The 25,587-nt window shown below is 44.1% G+C and overlaps 1 protein-coding gene across 2 annotated transcripts in view; it reads right to left on the bottom strand.

Annotated features, from left to right (window-relative positions):
* DYNC2LI1 (dynein cytoplasmic 2 light intermediate chain 1) overlaps nt 1-25,587 on the bottom strand; it is a 62,676-nt gene that overhangs the window by 20,224 nt on the left and 16,865 nt on the right. For both annotated transcript variants that reach the window (XM_048843012.2, XM_048843013.2), the window contains exons 7-11: nt 20,926-20,994; nt 16,314-16,391; nt 3,601-3,677; nt 3,128-3,198; nt 2,538-2,635 (exon numbers count right to left, since the gene is read on the bottom strand). In XM_048843012.2, coding sequence (XP_048698969.1) covers nt 2,538-2,635; nt 3,128-3,198; nt 3,601-3,677; nt 16,314-16,391; nt 20,926-20,994 — 393 coding nt within the window. The remainder of the gene's footprint in view (nt 1-2,537; nt 2,636-3,127; nt 3,199-3,600; nt 3,678-16,313; nt 16,392-20,925; nt 20,995-25,587) is intronic.

Genomic DNA, 25,587 nt, shown 5'->3' with positions numbered 1-25,587 from the left:
GCTACTGAGCCACTGTTCTTGTCGCAAACACCAGGGCCCAAGAAAAATTGCCAGATAAAAGACATTTTGCATACTACTGCAAGGACTTGACCAGAATATGAACCCAAGACCTCTTGCACTCAAGCAAGTGCCTAGATGACAAGCCACTTGCTTGCCATTGGCTAGGTTTTCCTTCTTAAATACAGGGAATACTTGTGGCCTTAATGGCTAGTTAAGGTTTTGAAATTTCATTGTACTTTCCTCACTCTTATGGTCTATGGGATCTTTTGGAAGGAAGTCCCCTTCCTAAGGGAACTATGTCTTAGTTCAACACTTCATTTTAACCAGAAGTACCCATCTAGATTTTATGAGGTGTCCTCACAAGGAGGTGAATACGGAAAAACATGTACCTCATTCTGCTTGAAGGGGAAGATATTTATTACAATTATTGTTATTAATGAGTTCCTTTTGAGTCATTGTCTTCCTGTCCTAGGAGAGGTTTTTGCCTACTTGTTTATAGGAAGGACGTAGCATACTACTCAACCTGATCTCATACTATTTAACTGAGGAGAGATACTGGGACAAATACCTGGTTGTGGATACAGCCCACTAGATTGCACTGGGTGCCTGAATGGAAGCCTGCCTGCTTCCCCAGGATGACCCGCACCCATTTGTGTACTTCAGGAGAGACTGAGTACCATTCTGGGTTTTAAATCACTAAATGAGGAGTTATTGTGAACATGGGAGATTACTTATTTACCCCTCTCTCCCCCCAGTAATTCCATGATGGTGAAGCTGCATGGGGAATTGAGTCCTATTATACCTCTATTTTGGGTACACACTTCCTAGAGTGCATCATATGCTTTAATGAGGAGCCAGCCTATAGAAAGGTGAAGAAAAACCCATTCCCATCCTTCAGATTCTAAGCCTCTTTCCCTAACAGAGTAAGGGTCCATGGACTGAAAACCAGACAGGCACAATTCTTATTACGCTGCTTCATGGGACAGGACCTCACAGATATAAGATACTTCTGAGGGCATTCTGCGCCAAAAAAATTAGTAAGTAAGTAGGGAGGCCCTATTTTTTTTTATATTTCCCCCAAAAGCCTCACACCTGTAAGTTTGGATGCAAAGGGTATCTACTGAGATGACTGATTGCTATTCATGGGTATGAACATGGGTGCTTTTGTAGCTACTGAGCCACTGTTCTTGTCACAAACACCAGGACTCAAGAAAAATCCTTGCACAATATTTTTAAATTTTGCAAGTTTTATTTGTTAATTAATAAATGCAAAGGCTTCAGCAAGGCAGTGAGGAGCACAGGCCACTGGTTGTACGAAGGAGGGAGATCAGCCTTCCCATCCCTCAGCCCCCAGACAGACTCAGTGGTGAGGCTGCACCCGACCCTGACACAGCACAAGGCGTGAGCCTGCCCCAGAAACACCCTGGCGCCCTGCCCCTCTGCGCCAGGCACACCAAGTGTGGGGCAGACAGGCTCTACCAGGCAGGACCCAAGCATGGAGGGGCTCAGTGCGGGGTCATCTAGGTATGTGGTGAGAAGATTCTGTGTGGGAACATTTGAGTGCAGGAGGCTCAGTGCGGGGATCTGGATGCACAAAGGGTTGTTGCGCGGGGGCCAGGTGCAGGGGCAATGGGACTCTGTAGGGGCTTCCAGGTGAAGGTGGTTGGGGCTCAGAGGAGGGGTCTGGATGCTGGAGGAGTGGGGCTTGGTGGGGTGGGGGTCTGGGTGTCGCTAGTTGGGAGTCAATGATGTGGGGGCTCTCGATGTGGGGGCTCAAGGTGGTGCAGGGGGGTGGGGCTCGTTAGAGTGGCGGTCTGAGTGCAGGGAGCTCAATGCAGGGTGGTCTGGGTGCAGGGCAGCTCCAGATGCAGGGGTTGAGGTTCAATAGGGTGAGCTTCGGGTATGGAGAACTAGGGGGGTTCTGGGTATATGGGGCAAGGCTTGGCAGGGGTGTGTGGGTATGGAAGGTCCAGATGCAGGGAGGCTGGACGGAAGGGGGAGAAGCTCCCCGTACAGTAACCCCTGACCCTGCAGTGGAGGAGCGATGGGGGAGGAAGCAGTGGCAGAGGGAGGGCTTGTGGCAGCAGGGCATAGTGCAACCTGGGAGGCTCCAGAAAAGCTGCCTATAGCATGTCTTGAATTTGAGTCATGCTTGCAGGGCTTCTCTACTTCTGGGGGATGGGAGGAGACGGAAGCCCACTTGAGGAGTGCTATTTCAGATAAACGAGAGGATTAAAGCCTCAGTGTTCCACTGATTCTTCAGCTGAGAAGAGGGAATGAGGAAGTTGAAATTAAGTCACTACTACACAAAAGCAAATAAAAATTAAGTTATAAATAAAATGCTCAGGAGAAATCAAACTGCAAACTGGCTCTGCTGCCAGCAGCAGAAATTCTGATGGCCTGAGCTGAAGGCAGACCTTTAGTCCTGCAGTTTCCAGCAACAGTACTGGACTGCCTCTGAATTCCACAGATGGAAGTCATTACTCATCTGTTCTGAATGAAGAAAGGAGCTGTTAAGCAAAAATAAAAATACATACCTTAGGTGGAAATGTTTTCTCATATATTTTTTTCCACAAATCCACAGGTGTATGTGCATGTAGTTTTCCAATATCACTGTCAGAGGCGGGTGGTGGTCCTAAAGATCACAGCATGATATAGAAGGACATCAGCATGTTGTCCCAACAATACTGAAATTACCATATCATGTCAAGCCAATGATCCTTCTAGTATAGTATTCTGTATTCAACAGTGACAAGTGGCAGATGAACTTGAAGAAGGTGTAAGTCCCCCATTATGAAATTAACTGTGTAAGACTTTACAATAAGGTATTTTCTTCTTGACCCAAACCAGTTATCAATTCACAACTAGAATTATGAAGCCCAAAAGCCCTTAAATTTTTTATCTTAACTAGTGTAACTGCAGAGGCTATTCTTAGGAATATAAAATTTTAACCTTTCTTTTAAGTTTGCTAAGCTATTTGCCTCAATAATGTAATGTAGCACTGAGTTCCACAGGTTAAATCAATTTTGTATAAATTAGTATTTCTTTTTATCTGTTTTAAACTTGTTTCCTCTCATTTTAATAAGCTATTTGAGCAATAAAAATGTTGGACAAGAAGTTCACCAACCTATTTGATTTAGAGAATCCAATCCTGCTGGGATAAACAATGGTTTATTCTGATCCACTGATACGGATTTGCTAAACAGATTAAAAAACAAACAAACCAAGTTCATATTAGTAATCAAACTATTGTCAAATAGTTACACTATATAGGCCAAAGCTAAGCTTTATATTTGGCTCCAAATACACCTAAAAAACATGATCAAGGGTGGTTGGTGGTGGCTTGTGGTCCTCTCCACTACTACTTTCTTTAGGGACCAAAAATCCTTAAGAACATAGGGAGTTCCATCTGCCTTGTGTTAAGCTGCCAAGACCCAAGAGTAAGACTTCAAGAGTGATAATCTTCTACAGATGGTATCTTTGGAGAAAATATATTTTGATGACTTTTAGGCTGAAAACCTAGCTTTGAAAAGACATTTACAAATAGCCAACAATAAACTCTGTGCAAAACTGTCAATAGTAGGGGAGAGTAGTTGTTACCTTCTGTCAAAGCCAAATGCCAAATGATTAATAAGAACACGGGCTTTCAGCAGGAGGGCCTCAGATTTGCTGGTAAACTGAAAGAAATTAAAGAATAAAGCACGTTATGCTCTTTCCTCACAGAAATTTGTAACGTAAATTAGGTTTTGTGCAAGTGAGGATTACAGCTAGAGAAACTGGGCTACAGTCTAACATCAGGGCTTCTCTATACCAAAAATACTACAGCAGCAGCGCTTCACCACTATAGTGCTTCAATGTAGATGTTACCTACACCGATGGGAGGGATTCTCCTATTCATTTAGGTAATCCAACTCCTCGAGAGGCAGGAGCTAGGTCGCTGGTAAAATACTTCCATCAACCTAGCACTATCTATACCAGGGGTTAGATCAGCATAGCTATGTCTCTTGGGTTTGGATTTTTCACACTCGTGAGAGATGTAGGTATAATAACTTAAATTCCTAGTGTGGACCAGGCCTCAGTTACAGTAGTGCAAATTAATTGCTTCATTAGAGTTACTCCCAATTTACACTGGTATTTGACATACAAATCTGCCCCACTTTGTTTAAAGGACTAATGTATTTGTCAGTGACTACAGATGTCAAGAAAGACAAAATGAAAACCTACATTCAAGAAAGAACAGAAGATGGAATTCTGTAATATCGTATGGGCTCACATTTTTGATTTATTCAGTTTAAACTAAGAGAGACAGACCTTTTGCAAAAAAGACTAATGAATTATTAAAACTTTCAACTATAGTGAAAATTGTCCAGAATGCCATGAACATGGAGAGCTGTAATGTAACGAACAACTACAAACGTGTTCTCTTGGGACTTAAATCATATGATAAAAAGCAGTTTTACAGTCAGTGGCAGGATAAGGTTTGATAGTACAAATTACTCGGAAGAGGGTTCCTAAAATGCTTTTTCAAGCAGCATCCTCTCTCAGCTTCTGACTTGTTTTTCAACAGCAAACCTATATCTTCTAGGGCCAAATCCTATTCTAATGAAGAAAAGAAACTGTTACCTACCTCTCTGTAACTGTTGTTTTTCAAGATGTTTTCTTTCAACTGTAGGTGTGCACCTTCCTCATGTACAGATTTGGGAGAACTTTTTCCCTCAGCGATACCCCTCGGGACAACTTGAGAGCCCTTCTGTCACCATATGACACTATATGCTGGTATAAGAGGGTGGAGACACTTCCAACCCTTGCAGTTCCTTCATACCAGATAGATTCCGATAGAGAGAGAAAGGAAGGGGGGCCATAGAATGCACATGTGCAACACATATCCAGGAACAACAGTTACAGAAATCTAGGTAACCATTTTTTCTTCGAGTGCTTGCACATGTCTATTCCACTGTAGGTGATTCATAAGCAGACAAACATGGAAGTGGGCTTGGAGTCTCTTTGAACAGTGACTGTAGGACAATGCATCTGAAATTGGCTTCATCCCTGGACTGATGGGAAATAGCATAATCAGAAGCAAAAATGTGCGCTATGACCAAGTCGCTGCTTTACTATGTCTATGATCAGCTCTTGCACCAAAAAAGCAGCTGAAGTTGTCTGTGCTCTAGTAGAACGAGCCAATACTCTAGCTGGTGGGGCTATATTAGCCAACTGGTAGCATGTACAAATTCACAAAGAGATCCAGGATGAGATTTTCTGAGTGAAAACTGGCTGGCCTTTAGCCTTGCCCGAAACCGCAATGAACAACTGCATGGAAGATTTAAACGAGTTAGTATGCTCCATGTAGAAAGCTAAGGCCTCTCTCATCCAGTAAGTTAAGTCTCTCCTCATCTCTATGCACATGGGGTTTTGGGAATAATGTTGGCAAACTGATTGCCTGTTTAACATGAAAATTAGAAAGTACTTTTGTGAAAAAATTTGGGCGAGGGAAGAGATAAACATGATCTTTATGGAAAACTGTATAGGGAGGCTCTGACACTAAGTATCTCAACTCACCCACCCCTCTGGCTGAGATAATGGCAACATTGAAAGAGGTTGAACAGAGAGCAAATTTCAAAGGGTTCTAATGGTGGTCCCATCAGCTTTGCTAGGACCAAGTTCAGATCCCAAAGAGAGACAGGATCTTGCACATGCAGGTACAATCTGATCAAACCCTTCAGCAACTGGATAGCAACGGGGTTGGAGAAAAGGGATCTACTATACACCAAGATATGGAAGGCTATGATAGCTGCCAGATGTACTCTTACAGAGCTAACTGCCAATCTCTGATTTTTTAGGTATAGGAGATAATCCAGCATGAGGTTCAGCGGTGCATGCTCTGGGAATACGCCTTTCTGCCGGGACCAAATGGAGAAGTGCTTTCACTTAGCCAGGTAAGTGCCCCAGCTGAGGATTTTCTACTATTGAGAAGTTTCATAGTAACAGCCGTGTTAGTCTGTATTCACAAAAAGAAAAGGAGTACTTGTGGCACCTTGAGGTGCCACAAGTACTCCTTTTCTTTTTACTATTGAGAAGCAATTCCTAGACATCGTTAAAACAGGATTTCTCCAAACGCATTAACCATGTAGTATCTACGCCATCAGGTGGAGGTCTCATAGGTTGGGATGGAGCAGGCAACTATGGTCCTGAAAAATCACATATAGCTCCAGCAGGAGAGAGAGCAGAGGCTTGATTGACAAGGTCTGTCTTAACCATACAGACAAGGGTAGCCTAGAATTCCTCCTTACCTGTAAGGGGTTAAGAAGCTCAAATAACCTGGTTGGCATCTGACCAAAAGGACCAACGGGGAAAGAAGATACTTTCAAATCTTAGGGGCGGGGCGGGGCGGGGCGGGCTAGGCTTTGTTGGTATGTTCTCTGGGGAAAGCAGAGAAGCATCAGGTCAAAAAACTCCTTCTCCTATAAACCATCCTGTACAAGTCTCGGATATTACAAAAAGAGTAAGTAAATAAGGCAAGGTTCATTAGATTACCTTTTGTTTTCAACTTGTGAATTTTCCCTTTGCCAGGGGGAGGTTTATCCCGGTTTTTTGTAACTTTAAGGTTTTGCCTAGAGAGGAATCCTCTGTGTTTTGAATCTGATTTCCCTGTAAAGATTTACCATCCTGATTTTACAGAAGTGATTCTTTTCCCTTTTCTTTAAAATAAATTCTTCTTTTAAGAACCTGATTGATTTTTTATTGTTCTTAAGATCCAAGGGTTTGGGTCTGTGTTCACCCGTACCAACTGGTGAGGATATTATTCTCAAGCCTTCCCCAGGAAAGGGGGTGTAGGGCCTGGGGGAATATTTTGGGGGAATAGGACTCCAAGTGGTCCTTTCCCTGGTTCTTTGTCTAAATCACTTGGTGGTGGCAGCATACTGTTCAAGGACAGGGCAGAATTTGTGCCTTAGGAAAGTTTTTAACCTAAGCTGGTAAAAATAAGCTTAGGGGGTCTTTTATGCGGGTCCCCACATCTGTACCCCAGAGTTCAGAGTGGGGAAGGAACCCTGACAAGGTCAATAGAGCCAAGTACAATTGCTGTTGAGGCCATGCCGGTGCTAAAGGGATGAGACGAGCATGGTTTGTTTGACTCTGAATTGGAGGGAAGACATATGGAAGTGGGGTGATCCTTTCAGGGTAGCAGAAAAGCACCTGTCAATGAACCTGGCTGAGACCTCCCCAGGTACAAAACTGATGGCGTTTTCTATTGGACTTTGTTGCAAACAGGTCCGCTTGAGGAGTCCCTCAGAGTTGGAAGATTGATCTGGCAACGTCCAGGTCTAAAGACCACTTGTGGTGACAGAAGAAGCTCCTGCTCTGTTGATCTGCCAACATGTTCTACTTCCTTGGAAGGTAAGCAGTGCTGAAATTTATTGAATTGTGTGACAAAGCTCTGACCTCGTCTCAGTGGGTCCCACGCTTCCTGGCAGATTACGCTAGCCTCAGAGGCTCACTGTGACCCTCCATGTAGCCCTTTTCTCGCTAGAGGCAAGGGTCGCAGCCTACTGAGCCATTTTCATCATAAGCCAACAAGGGAGGTGGGGAGAAGTTATCCTCCCTCACACAGTCTCTGTTGTCTCCCAGTCTCAATGATTAGTCAGGGAGGGGAGGGGGGAGCCCAGGCCCGCCCTCTACTCCAGGCTCCAGCCCAGGGACCCTGATAGTAGTAGCTCTTGGTAGCTGACTTTTTGGAAACTGGATGAGTACGATTCCCTGGGCCATTCCTCACAGCCACCCCCACTTCCTCAATATCTTCGTCACCCTTACCTCAGGGCCTCCTTTCTTATGCCTGATAAGGTTTGTACTGCTCCATTTCTACAGCTCCTGATACACACCCCACCCCCACCTGACTAAGTGAGAGGCTTTTAACTAGTTTCACTAGTTTAACTAGCCCCTGATTGGCTTCAGGTGTCCCAATCAACCTGCCTGTCTCCACTGCTTTTTGGAAGGAACTTAATTGGCCCCAGGTATCTTGATTAACCTGGAGCAACTGCCATTTGGTTACCATGGTAACAGGGATTTGTTTAGCCTGGGGCTTACATATCTGTTTCTCACTACTTTCCTATAGCCATCTGGCCTTGCCCCGTCACAATTGGTTATCCAAAAGTCCAAGAGGCGAATTGCCTCCTGGCATAGCTGAGTCGACCATGCTTATTGGAATTATTAATAATATTTGAAATGATTAATATTAATATGGGAAATTGCCAAACCCTAATTTAACCACATATTCCTTTACTAAATCCAAAGGCCAAATGATATTTATACAATTGCTCTAAACATGCCTAAATAGCCTGTAGCTGTGCCTGGAAACAGCTAGCTCACCGCAGCAGAAACCTTTGCATGGCCAGATCGCCTGACTGACTAAGAGGCATTGCCAGGACTGCTCAATGCTTATGCCTGCAGCTGCGATCTCTCCTCTGCCTGCCTTATTCCCAGCCTTGCTTCAGACCTGTTCCTATCCTTTAGGCGGCCTTTCTCCTGCCCTACTCCAGTTCTCAGGGGATCCCTGCTCCCCTGCTCAGTTTCTAATTCTGAGGACTGGTGCTTCAAATAATTTAATGGATCTGGAGTTTGCCCAAGCACATGGCAAGCTCTTCCCGACTTCATGTAGGCTATTGATAGATTGCTCCTCTTTGAGCCCGGTCACCCACCAACAACCTCCTTAGAAGTCATCCAAACAGTAACAAAACATTTATTTACAAATGGGCTAAACCCAGGGATGTTTAGACCCGTATTGGTTGGTTCCAATGTGGTCAGGCAGGTATTAACAATGAACCCTTTAAGAGTTTACTTTTTATATCGTTCAACAAACAACTGATGTCATTGTCAATTGCTGACTTCAGTTAAAAACCAATTTGAGACCGTTCACTCTTATTTCCAGTCTTAATCTACATAAGATTTATACCCTCCTTTATTCCCAAGGCCTTTCCTCCCCTCCTTCTTGCTGTTCAAGAGTTTTCCCATTGCATAGCCTTGAACACTGGTGTGTGGGTTGTGGAAGGGCTGTCTAGTGAGGCAGAGTGGTCTCCCTCTTATGCAGACAGAGAGGAACTACTCCCTGCCCCCTGATAGGCAGAGCCAGGCCAGGCCAGGCCCACCCCTTGCACGTGAAGCAAAGAGTCAGAACAGGAAGTATAGGAGGCGGGGCTTCCAGCTCAGTTGAGGGAGAGCCAGGGAAGGAGTTGGACTCTGCTGCCTTGCTGCTGGTTCCTGTACCACGAACTGGAACGTATCAACCCCTGCCTCTGGAGGAACATCCGGAGGAGCAGCTGCCTGGCAAATATCCGGAGGTGCTGCCACACAGTGAGTACCCCGAGGAGCTGCTGGAACTGCCATCTGCTGAGTACCACGAGGGTGATGAAGCCATACGACCAGCTAGGGATAGGAAGTAGCCTAGGGAAACCAGACATTGGTCCAGTTGCTTTTGCTGAAGCCACAGTCAGCATGTTTCAGCAGGATCCCTGCTACTGTTAGGGCCCTTGGGTGGGACGCAGTGGGATAGGGTGAGCCCAGGTCTCCCTACCCCCTGCCAACCCCACCCCTGGGGTGGCAGCCTACCCACCTTAGGCCAGACAGCCTGTGTTTGTTTGCTGTCTGCCCAGCCACGGGACATGAGCCTGACCATGCTAATTCCCCTATTGATCGGCTTTCAGCTGCTAGGTGTCATAGCGAGACAGAGTGGCCTCCCTCTGATACAGACAGGGAGGGACAAGTTGCAGTGGGGGAGGTTTAGATTTGATATTAGGAAAAACTTTTTCACTATGAGGGTGGCGAAACACTGGAATGCGTTACCTAGGGAGGTGGTAGAATCTCCTTCCTTAGAGGTTTTTAAGGTCAGGCTTGACAAAGCCCTGGCTGGGATGATTTAACTGGGAATTGGTCCTGCTTCGAGCAGGGGGTTGGACTAGATGACCTTCTGGGGTCCCTTCCAACCCTGATATTCTATGATTCTATGAACCACTCCAAGCCACTACAGGCTGTATTGGCTCATTTTAAGAGAGAGTCTCTTTGTTTAAAATTTAAAACCATCTGCAGTCACCCCTATCGGTCAGAGGTCTTCTTTCTAGAAACTTCCCCTTATATCATTAGTTATTCTTTGAACCAGACATCCTCCCTACTTTATTCTTTCTGGCCTTATCACTTATTAGTCCTCCCTTCTACTTGCTAGTCGGAGCCTTTCTTTACAACACATATATATTTCCTTAGCCAAACTTAAGATAACTTTAATTCTTTAATTTTATACTTATCCTACATCACTCCTCCCTGTCTGTTGATATAAAAAAACAGTGAGTTATCCATTAGAATTAACAAGTTCTTTCCTACTATAATGTGGGAGGAAAACTGAACAGGCTAGTCACACGGCAACTCCCTGACAAATACATGAGCCATTAGATCCCAAGGTGCCCAGAGACCTTGAGTCTGCAAGGACCTCCTATGAGTCCCCTATGATGCTAGCCACGTTTGAAGCTCTCTAAGATGCATCCTGGTGAGTTGAACCATGTGGGTACATGCTGCCATACGACCCAGGAGGCTGAGGCAGCTGCATGCTGTGGTGAGACGATATGTTTTCCATCGCAGCACCAAGCCCCGTAGTGCTTCGAACCTGGATTGTGGTAGCAAAGTCTTGGCCTTTGTGGAGTTCAAGACCACGCCAATAAACTCTATCCTCTGTACAGGTTTTAAAATAGATTTGTCCCAATTTACTAGGAGCCCCAGTGCATCAAATGTGGACAGGACAGTTGATACACTGGATAACACCTGAGCTTTGGGCTGACCTCCAATCAACCAGTCCTCTAGGTACGGGAACAAATGGACTGCTGATCTTTGTAGATGTGCTGCCACCACCACCGTACACTTTATGAACACTCGAAAAGCAGCTAAGAGACCAAATGGGAGCACTGTAAACTGATAAAGGGACCTATTCAGCACAAATCTGAGGAACTGCCAACAGTTGTGAAGTAAAGTGTTCTTTAAGCTAAGGGCAGTGTATTAATCACCCTGTTCCAGGGATGGAATAATCAAGGCTAGGATAACCATGCGCAATTTTATTTTCTTCAGAAATTTGTTCAATTTTTAGATCTAAAATAGGCCTGAGATCTTTTTTTGCTTTGAGGATCAGGGAGTAGCAGTGCCTTTCCCCCTGAGGCCCAATGGGACTCACTCTATGACCCCTTCCTGAAGAAGTGACTGGACCTCCTGCTGAAAGACTATCTTGTGAGAGTGGTCCCTTAAGAAGGACGAGGAAGGGGTGTGGGGAGGAAGGGTAGAAATGATCTGGAGGGCATTTCCCAGACCCACTGATCCAATGTTATGTGGGCCTGCACTTAGGAAATGGGATAAGTGATTTGTAAACAAAAGGTGGGAAACAGCTGGAACTACAATAACTGGTACACTGTCCTTGATCAACACATCAAAATGTCTGTTTAGACAAGGTGGCTGGATGGGATGAGCCTACTGATGCTGAAGAGGAGGGTGACGGATATAATCTCCTATAACTCCTGCCCTTTCTCCTCAGTGGATCTTGAGATTGGGGAGGAAAGCCTTGGTGTCTGTATGGCTGATGAGGATGGAACTGTTTCCTCTTTGTCACAGGAGTATAGATTCCAAGAGATTTTAATGTCACTCTTGAATTTTTTATAGCTATGGAGCTTATTGTCCATCTTATCAGAAAACAAAGAGGGACCTTTGAAAGGGAGGTTCTGGATGGTCTGCTGGACTTCTGTAGGCAGCCCACATGACTGTAACCATGAACATCTTCTCACAGAAATAACTGATGCCATGGTTTGAGCCACCACATCTGCTCCATCCAAACTGCCAGAATTGCTCTCCAGGACAATCAGCTTGCCTTCATCCACAATTACTGTGAATACCTGCTTACAGTTATCTGGTAGCTTATTTTTAAATTTTATAATTTTCTCCCAAAGGGTGAAGTCATAGCAGCTCAGTAGTGCCTGTAGGTTTTCAATCCTAAACTTCAGACTCCCTATAGAATAAAGTTTGAGTCTAAACAGTAGTCTGTTCACCTCTTTGCTTTTCAGCATTGATGTTTGATGTCCTTGTCTCTCCTGTTTGTTAGCAGCTGCCACCACCAAGAGGCAGCTGCTAACGAACAGGAAGAGGGTGAGAGGACAAATACTCATGGCCCTTTCAAGGGACATAGTACCTCCTTTAAACTCACTTTGCTGTGGGAGGTAAGGAGAATGGTGTCTGCCACAGCGCCCTGACCAGCTCCAAAGTGGCTTCATTAATCAGCAGAGCCACCCTGGCAGGGGCTGTCGATTCCAGAATTTCCACCAATTTGTGTGAGCTTTCACACATCTCTTCTGCCTGAATGTCAAGAACAGAAGCCACTCTTCTCAACAGATCTTGATGAGCCGTTGGGTGGTAGTGACTCGCTTGTTGCCTCAACAGCCTCATCTGGAGATGAAGAAGAGGATACCACAAGATTCTGAGTTGGTGGCTACTCCATGACTTGTGGTGGGGAAGCCGCTTGAGTAAATTCTGAAAGCTCGGTACCGATCTTGGTACTGGGAACCAGATAATGATGCTCTTGCTGCCAACATCCCCATAGCAGTGTTGATGACAAAGAATGAGAAAGTTACAGGGAGGTCCAAGCCAGAGGAGGGATGCCCCACAGTGTCCAGAATAGACTCTCATATGGGACTCAGTCCCAACTTTGACCAGCCCATCACCCTTAAGAGGATGAGGCCAGTGCTTGACTGTTGCGTAATCTGCAGTCCTCAACTCTAAGATGGACAATATGCCCTCTGTCTTGGATGGGACACAGAGGAATGCACCTCTAAGTGCAAAGAGGAAGAATCTGAAATGTCTGACATTAGGGGGTCAGAAACAGTTGGGACTGGGGATAGGTAGCCTGAGCCTGAGCATGGTAGTACTGGAGATATCATTGGAGGCTTGCCCTTTGACTGCAGTAGCCTTTGTGGAAACTTGGAAGGTAATGGTACTGTGAGTTCCTGACATGGAGAGGTAGGTGCTGCAAGCATCAGTACCGACTGTAAACCTTCTTGTACTACTGGGGATGGTGGTACTGAGAGGCTAAGCTGATCCCTTGGGGATGCATACGACTCTGGGGTGGTTGGGAGAGGCAATCACTGATAGTCTGCCACAGAGATCTTTCAGGAGATGCCCTCAACAGACCTGGAACAGGCTCTGAAGGTGGCAATCCCTTCTTCTTAGCTGAAGACTGCTCCAACATATCTTAGAGTCTCCCTCCTGAATGTCTTAGAGTCTCTGCCTCTACTAGGCTTCGGCACCGACATGCCCAATTGAGGTACTGAGCCTGAGAAGCGTCTAAGCCTTTTCTTTGACATCACTGAATGGGACTGAGGAGTTGCGGACATCTCTACTGCAATGTGTACTAAGGCTGATGTACTTGGGGCACTCTTTGCATGAAACAAGTCCTATAGGGGACAAAGTGCTGCCTCCATGAGCAAACATTTGAGCCTTGCCACTCTATCTTTCTTTGAGTGGGGCTTAAATCCCTTACAAACCTTGACATTTGTCACATATGTAGGATTCTGCCAAACATTTCAAATGGCTGGGTGTGGGTCACTGATCAGCACAGGCTTAGCATATGTGCGGCAGAACTTAAAACCTGGTGAGTGTGGCATCATTTTGGTATCAATACCAAAAGATGAAAACTAGTCCAAAAAGACCTAAGACTAAAATCTGTTGCTAAAACTAGCTAAAACTAACTTAAACTTAACTAACTACCTCCTAACAATAACAAGGTATATATGCAAAGGAATGAGGGAAGCTTATGCCAACAAGTCTGAGATCACTCCGACAACTGTCACTGGCAGTATGAAAGTACTGGGGAGGGGTGGGGGGGGAGTCAGGGCAGCTCTGTCCCCTTATACCAGTATGCCGTGGCCACCCCAGCGAGTACCACTGAGGGAAAAAACTTGTCTGACAACTGCACAAGGTACACACAAACCTACAGTGGAACGGACATGTGCAAGCATGTGAAAAAGAAACTTCTGCCACGTATTTCAGTAGGATGAGGATTTGGTCCCCAGACACCAGTGCAGGGGGGTCAAATGTTTTTAACTGACATAGGCCACACAGAGGCTTAGAGGACACCTTAACATTCTTCTAAATTTAGTGAAATCTAATCCTAAGGGTCAAATTCTGGACGTGATCGTTCCCCTCTATTCGACATTGGTGAGGCCTCATCTGGAGTACTGTGTCCAGTTTTGGGCCCCACACTTCAAGAAGGATGTGGATAAATTGAGTCCAGCGAAGGGCAACAAAAATGATTAGGGGTCTAGAACACATGACTTATGAGGAGAGGCTGAGGGAGCTGGGATTGTTTAGCCTGCAGAAGAGAAGAATGAGGGGGGATTTGATAGCTGCTTTCAACTACCTGAAAGCAGGTTGCAAAGAGGATGGATCTAGATTGTTCTCAGTGGTAGCAGATGACAGAACAAGGAGTAATGGTCTCAAGTTGCAGTGGGGGAGGTTTAGGTTGGATATTAGGAAAAACTTTTTCACTAAGAGGGTGGTGAAACACTGGAATGCGTTACCTAGGGAGGTGGTAGAATCTCCTTCCTTAGAGGTTTTTAAGGTCAGGCTTGACAAAGCCCTGGCTGGGATGATTTAACTGGGAATTGGTCCTGCTTCGAGCCGGGGGTTGGACTAGATGACCTTCAGGGGTCCCTTCCAACCCTGATATTCTATGATTCTATGATATGCACACACCATAAACCAGAACAAAAACCTACCCTCTAGCTCTGGTACACAGTGGAGGATGGCTGCCACTATGATGGCCCTTCTGAGAACTCCCCCATGCTTCACTGAAACTTCACTTGTGGAGGACCTAAAGTACAGCTCTCAAGCCTTGGCTACATGAGAAAGTTTGCACTACCCTACCTTAAGGTGTGATGCTAAATCAATCCAAAGGGCTGTACTGACATTTTTATATCAGTTTAAACCAAGTTTATTTCATTATACATTAAGTCAATTAGGAATCAATTTAAGTTAAACCAAAATAAGTCACTGGCAAAATTAAATAAGAGTGAGTGTCCACTAGCTTTTTGTACCAGTTTAACTACATCAATTTAAAATCACATCTTAAGCTAAACTAGCACAACTTTCTTAGGTAGACAGGGCCTGAGAGGCACTCTCTGTGGCTCTCGACCTGCAGTATCAAAGTGAATGGAAATTTTGCCATTGGCTTCAATGGGATCAAGCCCTAGGTCCCCCACAACCCCTTCTTGTCAACTGTTGAGAATAGCCCACTTCCACCTTAATTGAATTGGCTCGTTAGCACGGACCCCCCACTTGGTAAGGCAACTCCCATCTTTTCATATGCTGTGTATTTATACCTCCCTACTGTATGTTCCACTCCATGCATCTGATGAAGTGGGTTTTAGCCCATGAAAGCTTATGCCCAAATAAATTTGTTAGTCTCTCAGATAGGGCTGTAACTACTGTGACTATTACTTTTGAAGCATGTATGCACACTCATTTAAGCCAATTTTCCTGCAGTAGCTAGCATGTAGCCCAGTCTATTTACTTAATAAATACCACAGAGTATCTACAGTACATGGCACAATAAAATAGTGAAACTCATCAAAATTAACTAGATTTTGTTAATTTGGTTTTCACTACCTTTAACCAGAGTGATTTTATTCACTATGAGGAATTTTATTTGTAACAATTCCAGTAGCAAGATAAAGTTTTCCATTTATGCTAAGAAAATGTTATTATCCCCTTGATGGAAGAGTGATCTATGCCTTTTATCTGTATCACCTCTTAAAAGGATCCAAAGTTATGGGTGTAAGAAGTTTAATACTCTAACATATCTGGTAGAGGAGACAAGATATGAAGGCACAAATGGTGTCATCCTAACATAAAGCTTCAGTAAAAGGACCTTGCACAGAAAATCTATGGGGAAAGCCGTCCTCTTTTGGAATACTGCAGCAAGGTGTAGGACACCTATGTTGTTGGGGGTTGTTTATACCATGTTCTGTGATGGGGGGCATAGCCCCTGCGTGTCCTCTGCAGGGATTCTGACTGGTGGACTCTCAGAGCTGGTTTACTCACTGGATATACCCCACACTTCCTCTGCAGACCCCAACATCCCTATTAACAGGTTCACTCATAGAGAAAGCCATCATGAGCCTTACTGATTTGTCCCAATCATATCATGTTTATCTAAATGTTTTATATATCTATTTTAGTTATTGTTTCATCTCACAAATAGTGCCCATTCCTCTCCTCCCCCAACAAAAAAAGACTATACAAACCACTAGTGATGCTCCGTAATAATGCGAAACAAATCTCAGTGTCTTGCACATTATTTTCCTCATCTCAGAGTCAAACTCCTGAAGAAGTACATATAAAAAACATTTTTACACTGAGAATATTATTTTTTTTAATATAAACTGCATTAGATGGTTATGCTACAATGAAGGCGTTTAGCTATCACTTTTTATTTTTAAGTGAAAAGTTGTATAATATAATTATCTCTCAATACAGAATTCAATAACCATCTATTGTGACTTAAAAGAGTAGTTACAATTTTTATTTTTCTATAGAGGACTCCTATTACAGGCAATCTGTTACTCCAGGCTCAAGCTTAATTATTGCCTGAAAGAGCCTCTTAACTGGGGATGTGTATTCAATTTCCAATGAGTCATTGTTCTCTCCTGCTTTAAAATTTAAAAAGTAACAACATTGCCGTACTATAAGGTAATCTTCTCTTTTTACGTCACAATATTTGACTGTCTTTGGACCTATGGCTGTATACCCTCTAAACTCCACCAGTCATACCAATTAAGGTGTGTGCATACAAATACACACACACACACACACACACACCCCTTTTAATCAGTAACTGTGCCTGTTCAGTATATGTACAAGATCATATAATGACCTTTCTTGGAAAAACTGTGGGTAACATCCTGGACTTCAAAGGGACCAGGATTTCATCCTGTGTCTATTATGTTCTGAATCATTTACTGAGTCAAGAAAATCATGATTTTTTTTTAATAAAGCAAAACCTGGGTATGAAAGAATGCATAGTACACTGCTAGTAAGAATTAAAAAGCTCAAATAGTTGGTCACACAGCAGTATATTGTACTGCCAGCTAAAGGACTCAGTATGGAAGCTGTCACAATATGTCAGTCCAGGCCCAGGAGGATCAATTGCTTCATGAAAATGAACGGTGCATTTCTTGAATTTTTTTTTTTTTAATAACAGAGGGAACCAACTGCAATGCTCTTTGACATTGCTTATCAGTTAATTTACAGAGAGGCATTAGAAGATGTGACCACTCACTTACTTGTCCTTTGTAAATCAGATGATAAATGACTGCGTAAGCAAGTTTCAGAGTAGCAGCCGTGTTAGTCTGTATCCGCAAAAAGAAAAGAAGGACTTGTGGCACCTTAGAGACTAACAAATTTATTTGAGCATAAGCTTTCGTGAGCTACAGCTCACATCATCGGATGCATTCAGTGGAAAATACAGTGGGGAGATTTATATACGCAGAGAACATGAAACAATGGGTGTTACCATACACACTGTAAGGAGAGTGATCAGGTAAGGTGAGCTATTACCAGCAGGAGAGTTGCGGGGGGGGGGGACCTTTTGTAGTGATAATCAAGCTGGGCCATTTCCAGCAGTTGACAAGAACATCTGAGGAACAGCGGGGGGTGTTTGTCTCTGTCTCAGGGGTTGAAGCAAATGCGGTTGTATCGTAGAGCTTGGCTGTAGACAATGGATCGTGTGGTGTGGTCTGGATGAAAGCTGGAGGCATGTAGGTAGGCATAGCAGTCAGTATGTTTCCAGTATAGGGTGGTGTTTATGTGACCATCGCTTATTAGCACCGTAGCGTCCAGGAAGTGGATCTCTCGTGTGGACTGGTCTAGGCTGAGGTTGATGGTGGGATGAAAATTGTTGAAATCATCGTGGCATTCCTCAAGGGCTTTTTTTCCATGGGTCCAGATGATGAAGATGTCATCAGTGTAGTGCAAGTAGAGTGGGGGCATTAGGGGGAGAGAGCTGAGGAAGCGTTGTTCTAACTCAGCCATAAAAATGTTGGCATACTGTGGGGCCATGCAGGTACCCATAGCAGTGCCGCTGATTTGAAGGTATACATTGTCCCCAAATGTGAAATAGTTATGGGTGAGGACAAAGTTACCAGGTTTGCCGTGACATTATTGGGGATACTGTTCCTGACGGCTTGTAGTCCATCTTTGTGTGGAATTTTGGTGTAGAGGGCTTCTACATCCATAGTGGTTAGGATGGTGTTTTCAGGAAGATCACCGATGGATTGTAGTTTCCTCAGGAAGTCAGTGGTGTCTCGAAGATAGCTGGGAGTGCTGGTAGTGTAGGGCCTGAGGAGGGAGTCTACATAGCCAGACAATCCTGCTGTCAGGGTGCCAATGCCTGAGATGATGTGGTGTCCAGGATTTCTAGGTTTATGGATCTTGGGTAGCAGATAGAATACCCCAGGTCGGGGTTCCAGGGGTGTGTCTGTGCGGATTTGTTTTTGTGCTTTTTCAGGGAGTTTCTTGAGCAAATAGTGTAGTTTCTTTTGGTAGCCCTCAGTGGGATCAGAGGGTAATGGCTTGTAGAAAGTGGTGTTGGAGAGCTGCCTAGCAGCCTCTTGTTCATATTCCGACCTATTCATGATGACGACAGCACCTCCTTTGTCAGCCTATTTGATTATGATGTCAGAGTTGTTTCTGAGGCTGTGGATCGCATTGTGTTCTGCATGGCTGAGGTTATGGGGCAAGTGATGCTGCTTTTCCACAATTTCAGCCCGTGCACGATGGCGGAAGCACTCTATGTAGAAGTCCAGTCTGTTGTTTCGACCTTCAGGAGTCCACCCAGAATCCTTCTTTTTGTAGTGTTGGTAGGAAGGTCTCTGTGTGCCAGTATGTTGTTCAGAGGTGTGTTGGAAATATTCCTTGAGTCGGAGATGTCGAAAATAGGATTCTAGGTCACCACAGAACTGTATCATGTTCGTGGGGGTGGAGGGGCAGAAGGAGAGGCCCCGAGATAGGACACATTCTTCTGCTGGGCTAAGAGTACAGTTGGATAGATTAACAATATTGCTGGGTGGGTTAAGGGAACCACTTGTGGCCCCTTGTGGCATGTAGTAGTTTAGATAGTTTAGTGTCCTTTTTCTTTTGTAGAGAAGCAAAGTGTGTGTTGTAAATGGCTTGTCTAGTTTTCGTAAAGTCCAGCCACTGCATTTGCTCCAACCCCTCAGACAGAGACAAACACCTACAAGATCTCTATCAAGCATTCTTACAACTACAATACCGACTTGCTGAAGTGAAGAAACAGATTGACAGAGCCAGAAGAGTACCCGGAAGTTACCTACTACAGGACAGGCCCAACAAAGAAAATAACAGAATGCCACTAGCCATCACTTTAGCCCCCAACTAAAACCTCTCCAACGCATCATCAAGGATCTACAACCTATCCTGAAGGATGACATATCACTCTCACAGATCTTGGGAGACAGGCCAGTCCTTGCTTACAGACAGCCCCCCAACGGGAAGCAAATACTCACCAGCAACCACACACCACACAGCAGAACCACTAACCCAGGAGTCTATCCTTGCAACAAAGCCCGTTGCCAACTGTGTCCACATATCTACTCAGGAGACACCATCACAGGGCCTAATCACATCAGCCACACTATCAGAGGATCCTCCACCTGCACATCTACCAATATGATATATGCCATCATGTGCCAGCAATGCCCCTCTGCTATGTACACTGGACAGTCTCTATGTAAAAGAATAAATGGACACAAATCAGATGTCAAGAATTATAACATTCAAAAACCATTCAGAGAACACTTCAATCTCTTTGGTTACTTGATTACAGACCTAAAAGTGGCAATTCTTCAACAAAAAATCTTCAAAAACAGACTCCAATGAGAGACTGCTGAATTGGAATTAATTTGCAAACTGGAAACAATTAACTTAGGCTTGAATAAAGACTGGGAATGGATGGGTCATTACACAAAGTAAAGCTATTTCCCCATGTTTACGCCCCTCCCCCCCGCTGTTCCTCAGATGTTCTTGTCAACTGCTGGAAATGGCCCAGCTTGGTTATCACTACAAAAGGTCCCTCCCCCCCCCCCACCACTCTCCGGCTGGTAATAGCTCACCTTACCTGATCACTCTCCTTACAGTGTGTATGGTAACACCCATTGTTTCATGTTCTCTGCGTATATAAATCTCCCCACTGTATTTTCCACTGAATGCATCCGATGATGTGAGCTGTAGTTCACAAAAGCTTATGCTCAAATAAATTTGTTAGTCTCTAAGGTGCCACAAGTCCTTCTTTTCTTTTTGTGTAAGCAAGTGTTTAAAACTAAAATTGCAGAATTAAGAAGAGAGCATAACTCATTTTGTTGCCTAGGCTGCCCCAGCTCCCCAAATCGGCGACCAACCTACCAGAGGGATCGTCTCTCTCCCTTGCCATACTGCCACAACTGCAGTCAGCATGGACACCAAAGCTGGATTTCCCTTATTATAAAAAAGAGGTTGTGTCAGACAGGGCATTCTTTGGGAGTACTCTGGAACTTGCTACCCTCCTTTGTCTGAAACAGATCAAATCTGGCGATCTTCCAGGCATGCGAGAAAAGATAAGTGTTTGCAAAGGTTTTTGGAGAAGGATGAGGGTATGCTTCCCATAATGATGAAGGGATGAAAAGGAGTTACTGTAGGTGGCTGAGTTCCTGTTCTAACGATCATTTTACTGGAATTTTATTGCATTATTAATCATGTGTTAGGGCTCATAGAGCTTTGGCTAGATGTCTTAATTATTTTTATACCTAAATAAATAAAACCAAATGGAAAAAAAAATATATATATATATAAAATATCACTTACATGAAAAATATCATATTTGCTTCCAATTATCACCAGAGGGATTGGAAAAGGGTCAATTAATTCATGATCCTGTTAAACAACATAATATATTTAGAACCTCAAACAAGTCACAAAAGCACAATAAAACAGCTAAACACCAGAAAACAGGATGAGAATGATTTTTAAAAGACATCAAAATCTTAGACACAAAAGTTTATGCAGTATAATTATTTTCTAATGCAATCGCTCCACAAATGTCCAGGAGGGGAAAAAAAACACCTCTTGAGGAAGGGAACTCCTTTCTGGCATAAACCTGGTGGAAATGGCTCCTGCACCAGACATTCCCACCCAACACAGAGGGCATGTAAATGGAAGGAAGGAAAGGAGTACGGTAGAGAGTATAAATTAGAGAAGCACCAGGGCTGGGCCAGCATGGGATCAAGGAGCCATAATTAATGTGGCCCCCTCAATACCAAGCAGAGTGCTGAATAGGGAAGAAATTAATTTTTTGGAGAGTGTTGGGGACAACTTCCTGGTGCAAGTGCTGGAGGAACCAGCTAGAGTCTGTGCTCCTCTTGACCTGCTGCTCACAAACAGGAAGAACTGGTAGGAGAAGTAGAAGTGGCTGGCAACCTGGGCAACAGTAACCATGAGATGGTCGAGTTCAGGATCCTGACAAAAGGAAAAAAGGAGAGCAGTAGAATACGGACCCTGGACTTCAGAAAAGCAGACCTTGACTCCCTCAGGGAACTGATAGGCAGGATCTCCTGGGAGGTTAATATGAGGGGGAGAGGAGTCCAGGAGAGCTGGCAGTATTTTAAAGAAGCCTTACTGAGGGCACAGAAACAAACCATCTGGATGTGCAGAAAGAATAGCAAATATGGCAGGCGACGAGCTTGGCTTAACAGAGAAATCTTCAGTGAGCTTAACACAAAAGGAAGCTTACAAGAAGTGGAAACTTGGACAGATGACTAGGGAGGAGTATAAAAATATTACTCAAGCATGCAGGGGTGTAATCAGGAAGGCCTAAGCACAATTGGAGTTGCTGCTAGTAAGGGATGTGAAGAGTAACAAGAAGGGTTTCTCCAGGTATGTTAGCAACAAGAAGGTGGTCAGGGAAAGCATGGGACCCTTAATGAATGGAGGAGGCAACCTAGTGACAGATGATGTGGAAAAAGCTGAAGTACTCAATGCTTTTTTTGCCTTGGTCTTCACTGAGAAGGTCAGCTCCCAGACTGCTGCACTGGGCAGCACAGTATGGGGAGGAGGTGAGCAGCCCTCAGTGGTGAAAGAACAGGTTAAGGACTATTTAGAAAAGCTGGACATGCACCAGTCCAAGGGGCCGAATCTAATGCATTCAAGGGTGCTGAAGGAGTTGGCTGATCTGAGTGAAGAGCCATTGGCCATTATCTTTGAAAACTCCTGGCGATCGGGGGAGGTCCCGTACGATTGGAAAAGGGCACTATATTTGCCTATTTTTTTTTTAAAAAAAAGGAAGGAGAATCTGGGGAACTACAGACCGGTCAACTTCACCTCGGTCCCTGGAAAAATCATGAAGCAGGACCTCAAGGAATCCATTTGAAGCACTTGGAGGAGAGGAAGGTGATCAGGGTCAGTCAACATGGATTTACCAAGGGCAAGTCATGCCTGACCAACCTGATTGCCTTCTATGGTGAGATAACTGACTCTGTGGATATGGGGAAAGTGGTGGATGTGATATACGTTAACTTTAGCAAAGCTTTTGATATGGTCTCCCACAGTATTCTTGACAGCAAGTTAAAGAAGTATGGATTGGATGAATGGACTACAAGGTGGATAGAAAGCTGGCTAGATCACCGGGCTCACCGGGTAGGGATCGATGTCTAGTTGGCAGCCGGTATCAAGCGGAGTGCCCCAGGAGTTGGTCCAGGGCTGGTTTTGATCAACATCTTCATTAATGATCTGGATGATGGGATGGATTGCACTCTCAGCAAGTTCGTGGATGACACTAAACTGGGGGAGAGGTAGATATGCTGGAGGGTAGGAATAGGGTCCAGAGTGACCTAGACAAATTGGAGGATTGGGCCAAAAGAAATCTGATAAGGGGGAGGGATAGCTCAGTGGTTTGAGCATTGGCCTGCTAAACCCAGGGTTGTGAGTTCAACCCTTGAGGGGGCCATTTAGGGATCTGGGGCAAAAATTGGGGATTGGTCCTGCTTTGATCAGGGGGTTGGACTAGATGACCTCCCAAGGTCCCTTCCAACCCTGATATTCTATGAACAAAGACAAGTGCAGAGTCCTGCACTTAGGACAGAAGAATCCCAGGCACTGGTACAGGCTGAGGACCAACTGGCTAAGCAGCAGTTCTGCAGAGGAGGACCTGGGGATTACCGTGGACGAGAAGCTGGATATGAGTCAACTGTTGCCCTCGTTGCCAAGAAGGCTAACGGCATATTGGGCTGCATTAGTAGGAGCATTGCCAGCAGATCGAGGAAAGTGATTATTCCCCTCTGTTCGGCACTGTTGAGGCCACATCTGGAGTATTGCATGCAGTTTTGGGACCCCCACTATAGAAAGAATGTGGACAAACTGGAGAGAGACCCAGCGAAGGGCAACGAAAATGATCAGGGGCTGGGGCACATGACTTATGAGGAGAGGCTGAGGGAACTGGGCTTATTTAGTCTGCAGAAGAGAAGAGTGAGTGGGGATTTGATAGCAGCCTTCAACTACCTGAAGGGGGGTTCCAAAGAGAGGATGGATCTAGACTGTTTTCAGTGGTGGCAGATGACAGAACAAGGAGTAATGGTCTCAAGTTGCAGTGGGGGAGGTTTAGGTTGTATATTAGGAAAAACTTTTTCACTATGAGGGTGGTGAAGTACTTGAATGGGAGGTGGTGGAATCCCCTTCCTTAGATGTTTTTAAGGTCAGGCTTGACAAAGCCCTGGCTGGGATGATTAGGTGGGGATTGGTCCTGCTTTGAGCAGGGGCTTGGACTAGATGACCTCCTGAGGTCTCTTCCAGCCGTAACCTTTTATGATTCACTGAAGCTAACAGAAGGGCTTATCTAGGATCCTGATGAAGGTCAAGTGTATGATGTACAGTATACTTTTTGAAAAAACTTGAGATTTAAAAATGTGAAATTTAAAAATCTGAAATATAAACAGAAACCTAGCTAAGAGGTGCATATATTATTTATTTGACATTTTTTCAGAAAATTATTAACATGCAAGTACTATGTGCTCAATAAAATAGGATTAAGTAGACGGCTTAGGGGATGAGTAACAGGCTAAGTAGTTTTATACCTGTAGGTAATTGGCTTACATCAGGTCCAGGTTGGTAGTTACTTAAAGCTATTACCATCTGACAAAACTTCAGTGATCTATGTTAAATGAGATGGTCAGTTTCTAGTGGACAGATGGCTGCATCACAGCTGGCTGAAACTGGCATGGCAACCTTCTTGGCCTTTCCAACTTACTGAATAAGGAAAAAATGATCCTAAAGAGTGAACTAACTTCTCTGCTTTAGTGAAGGTTCCTCCAACTAAGGGTTAAGGCAAAGTATCAGTGTATTAGGGGAAAACTTGAACTGTTGCCTATCCAGTACTTTGTGGGGGAAAATAGAGGGTACTTCGTTCATTAGCTTTGTCAAGCCAACACATTTCGCTAGGCTTTACATTTACTTAAAATTTGATGTGTGAACCCCAGGGGTTGGGGAAGCATTACAGTTTCCTTAATTAGAAGAGAAACTAAAAATTAATTCAGGACAACAAATTACATACAGGGACTAGTGCTCTTGAACTCTACTTGTCTGATTTTCCTCACTGCCACCAAGAAAGTACTTAATGCATACCCCTCAGCCTTTTTATTTTTAAGAGATTCTCCCGATGCATTCATGCTCTCCCATTCCCACTCTAAAACTCCTTGTTCAATCCTGTTCCTTCCAGTGAAATGCCCATGATCATTCCCCCAGTAGAAACCCTATATGAACCCAATCTCTAATCTGCCCTGTGCTTCCTCCATTCTAGGAGACAAACCTTGTTTACCCCACAAACAAGTCTGCTTTTGAATTGAGTTGATATACATTTGAAAAATAATAGTTGTATGTGAAGTGATTAGTAAGATGTTTGCCCTACTTTCTGTATTCAGGGGTTTAATTAATACACTAGTTTAGCATGTGTGATCATGTCCCCTTTAGAGGCCGGCCTCCACAAGGATAAAAAGCCTGTTTCTTACTGACAACTGATGCAGTTATTACCATTTGAGCTAAAGGACGAGTCTGTGCTTTTAAGGTGTTGAAAAAACCTGCATTCTAACATCTCTGGCAACTGGGGCATCAGTATGTTTGTGATCATGGGTTGTAGCCAGCTGCATTTTAAATGTAATATGTTATTTTCAGAAACTACCTTTTCTAAAAAAGTTGAATATCAACCTTGGAAGTCCTTAAGAAAGTCATATTATTGAATCTAATCCTGCAAACCTTTACAAACATTGAGGTGAATGGGATTGCTCACATGAGTAAGGGCTACAGTATTGGGACCATACACTGTAAACAAAGCTGCTAAGCATTGTATGCATTTGCTTTCTTACTTAATATATCTTTGCTTTTCACTTTTTGGAGCCTTATTAGCATTTTCTTTATCATATTGTGTTACATAAATTACTGTAGCAGAATTTATATTCAGAGTCTGAACTGTAGAATATTTGT

Source organism: Caretta caretta, chromosome 3 (assembly GCF_965140235.1).
Source record: "Caretta caretta isolate rCarCar2 chromosome 3, rCarCar1.hap1, whole genome shotgun sequence".
Taxonomy (NCBI): Eukaryota; Metazoa; Chordata; order Testudines; family Cheloniidae; genus Caretta; species Caretta caretta.
The sequence above is the reverse complement of the archived record's forward strand: the minus strand, read 5'-3'. Positions and strand labels throughout refer to the sequence as shown.